Source organism: Penaeus chinensis, chromosome 19 (assembly GCF_019202785.1).
Source record: "Penaeus chinensis breed Huanghai No. 1 chromosome 19, ASM1920278v2, whole genome shotgun sequence".
NCBI lineage: Eukaryota > Metazoa > Arthropoda > Malacostraca > Decapoda > Penaeidae > Penaeus > Penaeus chinensis.
Window position 1 is genome coordinate 6,782,041 of NC_061837.1, and position 5,466 is coordinate 6,787,506.

At 28.7% G+C, this 5,466-nt stretch overlaps 1 protein-coding gene across 1 annotated transcript in view; it reads left to right on the forward strand.

Annotated features, from left to right (window-relative positions):
- Positions 1–4,734, forward strand: part of LOC125034898 (dickkopf-related protein 3-like) — a 9,243-nt gene extending 4,509 nt beyond the window's left edge. The window contains exons 3-7 of the mRNA XM_047626946.1: positions 3,137–3,157; positions 3,391–3,411; positions 3,699–3,732; positions 4,086–4,174; positions 4,285–4,734. Coding sequence (XP_047482902.1) covers positions 3,137–3,157; positions 3,391–3,411; positions 3,699–3,732; positions 4,086–4,174; positions 4,285–4,734 — 615 coding nt within the window. The remainder of the gene's footprint in view (positions 1–3,136; positions 3,158–3,390; positions 3,412–3,698; positions 3,733–4,085; positions 4,175–4,284) is intronic.
- Positions 4,735–5,466: the final 732 nt, after the last annotated feature.

Consider the following 5,466-nt stretch of genomic DNA (forward strand, 5'->3'; position numbering starts at 1 on the left):
CATATTTATATTATTTGCTTATTGTTTTTTTTTTTTTTTTTTTTTTTAATATTGCAACTATGTCTCAGCTATATATATCTATCTATTAGTATAAATGTATTTGTACATGTATGTATGTATATAAATAGATATGTGTGTGTATCTATATATGGGTCTACGTATATGTTGTTGTTTTTTCATCTTGTTCTAATAATTCTCATTTTTGCTCACGCCATATCTATGTCACAGCCTTTCTCTTTTTTCATATTTCACTCTTCGTCTGACCTTAACGCATTCCCTTTTCCATCTTTAACCGCTCTATTGATTTCCTCTGTCTCCATTTCTTTATTTCTTTTCTTTTTTCTTACTTCTCCCCTTCCATGCTATACTTAATTTCTTGCCAGCCGTGTCGATTTAAAAAAAAATCTTTGGCCTGTGAATGGTTCTGATCGGATTTAGTTCAGTTGGTACTCCATTTACACACACTTTATAAAATCCGTTCATTATCTTTAAGCAATTTTTAAGTCGCTGATATTTTTCTTTCTTTCTTTCCTCATGTCTTTGGTGATATCTGAATAAAAAAAACTATTATTGATTCAGTTCTTCTTCTCCTTCTGTCAGTTCATGAACTTCCAATTAGATATTTTTCTGTTAATTACTTCATACACTGTTATCAAATGATTTGTATCATTATTATTATTATTGTTGTTGATGTTGTTATCATCATTACCACCGTTACCATTGTTATTATTATTATTATCATTATCATCACAATTATTATCATTATTAGTATTATCATTACTAGTATTACTATTATTATTGTTGTTATTATTACTAATATTATTATTATCACTATTATTATCATTATTATCATTATTATCATTATTATTATCATTATAATCATTATCATCATTATCATCATTATCATCATCATCATTATCATCATTATCATCATTATCATCATTATTATCATTATCATCATTATCATCATTATCATCATTATCATCATTATCATCATTATCATCATTATCATCATTATTATCATTATCATCATCATTATTATCATTATCATTATCATTATTATTATTATTATTACCATTATTATTATTATCACCATTATTATTACTATTATCATTGTTATTACTATCATTATTATTACTATCACTATTATTACTATCATTATCATTAGTATTATTATAATTATCATTATTACTATTATTGTTCTTGTTATTATTATAATTATCATTATTACTATTATTATTATTGTTATTATCATTATTGTTATTATTATTACTATCATTATTATTACTCTTATTATTATTACTATTATTATTATTATTATTTTTATTATCATTGTTGTTGTTGTCGTTATTATTTTTGTTATCATTATTATTATTATTGTTATTGTTGTCATTATTACTATCATCATCATTATCATCATTATCATTATTCTTATTATTGCTATCATTATCATCATCATTATGATAATAATAATAATAATGATAATAATAAACAATAATAATGATAGCTACAACAACAATAATAATGATAACAATAATGATAATAATGTTAATAATGATAATAATAATAATAATAATAATAATCATAATAATTATTATTATTATTATTATTATTGTTATTATTATTATCACTATTATTATTATGATTACAAGTATTATTATTATTATTATTATCATCATCATTATTATTATTGTTATAACTATTTTTGGATATCTCATCACTATCATTAAGATCACTAACGTTATGATCATTATCATTATTTTCAATATTACCGTTATCACCAATATTATCATTATCATCATCATCATAATATTATTGTTATAATTATTATTATCATTATTATTGGTATTATTATTGTCGTCATCATCCTCATGATGATGATGATTATCATTGTTATTATCATTATTTTTATAATTATCATTATCCTTCCTACTATTCTTATCATCATTATTATGATGATGATGATGATGATGAATATCATTAACATTATTGTTGTTATCATTATCATTATTACTTTATCATTATCATTATTACTATTATCATTATCATTATTACTATTATCATTATCATTACTGTTATTATCATTATCATTGTTGTTATCATTATTACTATTATCATTATCATTACTGTTGTTATCATTATCATTACTGTTGTTATCATTATCATTACTGTTGTTATCATTATCATTACTGTTGTTATCATTATCATTACTGTTGTTATCATTATCATTATTGTTGTTATCATTCTCATTATTATTGTTATCATTCACATTGTTGTTGTTATCATTATCATTATTGTTGTTATCATTATCATTATTTTTGTTATCATTATCATTATTGTTGTTATCATTATCATTATTGTTGTTATCATTATCATTATTGTTGTTATCATTATCATTATTGTTGTTATCATTATCATTATTGTTGTTATCATTATCATTATTGTTGTTATCATTATCATTATTGTTGTTATCATTATCATTATTGTTGTTATCATTATCATTATTGTTGTTATCATTATCATTATTGTTGTTATCATTATCATTATTGTTGTTATCATTATCATTATTGTTGTTATCATTATCATTATTGTTGTTATCATTATCATTATTGTTGTTATCATTATCATTATTGTTGTTATCATTATCATTATTGTTGTTATCATTATCATTATTGTTGTTATCATTATCATTATTGTTGTTATCATTATCATTATTGTTGTTATCATTATCATTATTGTTGTTATCATTATCATTATTGTTGTTATCATTATCATTACTGTTGTTATCATTATCATTATTGTTGTTATCATTATCATTACTGTTGTTATCATTATCATTATTGTTGTTATCATTATCATTACTGTTGTTATCATTATAATTATTGTTGTTATCATTATCATTATTGTTGTGATCATTATCGTTATTGTTGTTATTATTATCAGTATTGTTATCATTATCAGTATTGTTGTTATCATTATCGGTATTGTTATCATTATCAGTATTGTTATCATTATCATTATTGTTATCATTACCATTATCATTATTATTGTTAATATTGCTATCTCCAGTAATAGCTACAGAAGTACAAATATAAAAATGTAGTTGTCAATATATTTAGTTTAAAAACCTTTCAAGAAACTTTCACGGTTGCATAAGGTAAATATTACGTCATACAGTTTCTTTCTGGCCCATGACAGACATACAGGAAATGGAAATCAGGACAGGTGAGATGAGTAAGTCAAGGAAGTGGGCAGGTAATTTATAGGTTGCCCACCCATTGTACCTACTTTGAACTCAGGTCACCCCTATTAGTTTCAGGATAGAGATATAGACACTTCAGTATGATTGTAAATAAACTTCCAAGCTTCTCTTGAATTGCCTCTTGCTAGGCAGTGAATATCAAGACACTGGTTAGGTCATTAAAAGTTGCCCGCCCATTATAACAACTTTGACCTAATTTGGCCTCCTTGAATATAAGAATATGTGTGTGCAAGTACCTTTCTATATGTGGTTGTCTGCACTCAAAATGCAATACTATGTTAGGTAATATGTAAGCATCATGTGTATCGTATCACTTCAGTATGTATATATATATTCATATCTGAATATGCGATTTCTCAGTGGACTGCATTTCTGATTTCCAATCAACCAAAACATATAAATTGGTATCTATTACATATTTACCCTCCTGATTCAGGATTCAGACACAGAGGAACGGGGAATCTGGGCAGGTGAGAGGATTATCTATCCAGGGGGCGGGCAAGTGATTTCGACTTGCCCGCCCATCGTACCTACATTGACCTAGGATGACCTCCATTAGGGTTACATTTCATTTCTGTTATGAAAGGTGGATCAGGTGTCACACAGGTGTGTGATCAGTTCATTCATATATAATGCCCTGAAACTGTGATCAGGTCAGTACAAGCCGTACAGGTGACGCACACACAACTCTCTCTCAAGTGTATTCTTCTTCCTCGATAACAAACCATGAACTTGTGTATCTTCTTCCTGACGGTTGGCTGCCTGGCGACCCCATGCACGGCACAAGGACTTTCCTGGCTCTTCAAACGCCTCTACAAAACAGGTCGCCATAACATCCGCGACCTCAGTGGCGCCCGTCACACGCCCCAGCAAGTGACGATAGATCAATCCTTCAACTCGTATGAACACTTGGTAAGTACAGCTCTATATTACTTCATTTCGTATATAAGTAGACACATATGTAGAAGGCTAAGTGCTATTGCAAGATGTTATTAAATCTAATGTTAAACTTTGTTTTGCAGCGTCTGTGCACCAACGATCGCGTGTGTGTGCGTGGCCAGTTCTGCGACCAGCACTACGGCGTGTGTCGGGACCACATGACGGAGGGACAGGAGTGTCGTGAGGACGCCATGTGTGAGGGCGGATACGACTGCATGTTCGGCGTGTGCCAAAAGCGCATCAAGCGTGGGCGTGAGGGCGCCAGATGCCGTAAGGAGAGGGATTGTGGAGCAGGGATGTGCTGCGCTCGTCGCCATGGAGAGCAGGTATGTCAGCGGCGTCTGCCGTTGGGCCACAAGTGCTACGTACCTGAGGGCGGCCTCGACTACTCTATGAACCAAATTTGCCCGTGCGAGAGCGGCCTTGTGTGCAAATACACGGCTGAACAGCCTCCTTCTAGGCACCAGCTCATCGCCCTCATATCGGCCTCCGAGGACATGCGCTGCGCAGCGCCCTCGCATCGCGTCGACTGACGTGCCAAGAAGAGTTGATTCTGCTCCTGTATAGTGTATTTGTCCCAGTTGGAATTCTAGTCAGTAGTCTATTCTATTATAGCTAATAAAAATCTCTACCTCTCTATTTCGCATATTTGACTTCCTCCCCCTTCCTTTTTTATCAGATCAACTTCCTTATTCTAAAATTTCCTCAAGAAAAATGCTAGTTTGAATAGCATGGCTGACAGTATCACTAATGATAATGCCAATAATGATAACGATAATGATAAAAGCAATGATAATATTATGATTAAAACAAAAATAATATCGGCAATAATGATAATTATAATAAGTATAATATTAATGATAATGAAAATATTGATTATGATGATGTTAATGATAATGACAATATTAATGATAAGAGAATATTGATAATTATAATACTAATAATACCTATCATGATGGTAATTATATTAATAATGATAATAATTATAATGTTATTAATAAGTATAATGATAGCAAGTATGGTATTAATATTGATAATAATGATATTAATAATAGTGATTATATTAATAATTATGATAACATCAATAATTATTATAACATCGATAAGAATGATAATATTGATATTAATAATATTGATATGAATGATAATAATAATATTGATAAGAATGATAATAATAATAATTATAATGTTAATAAGAATCATGAGGTTGATAATATTAACAGTGATAATAACAATCTTAATGATAACAGTAATAATGATAGTGC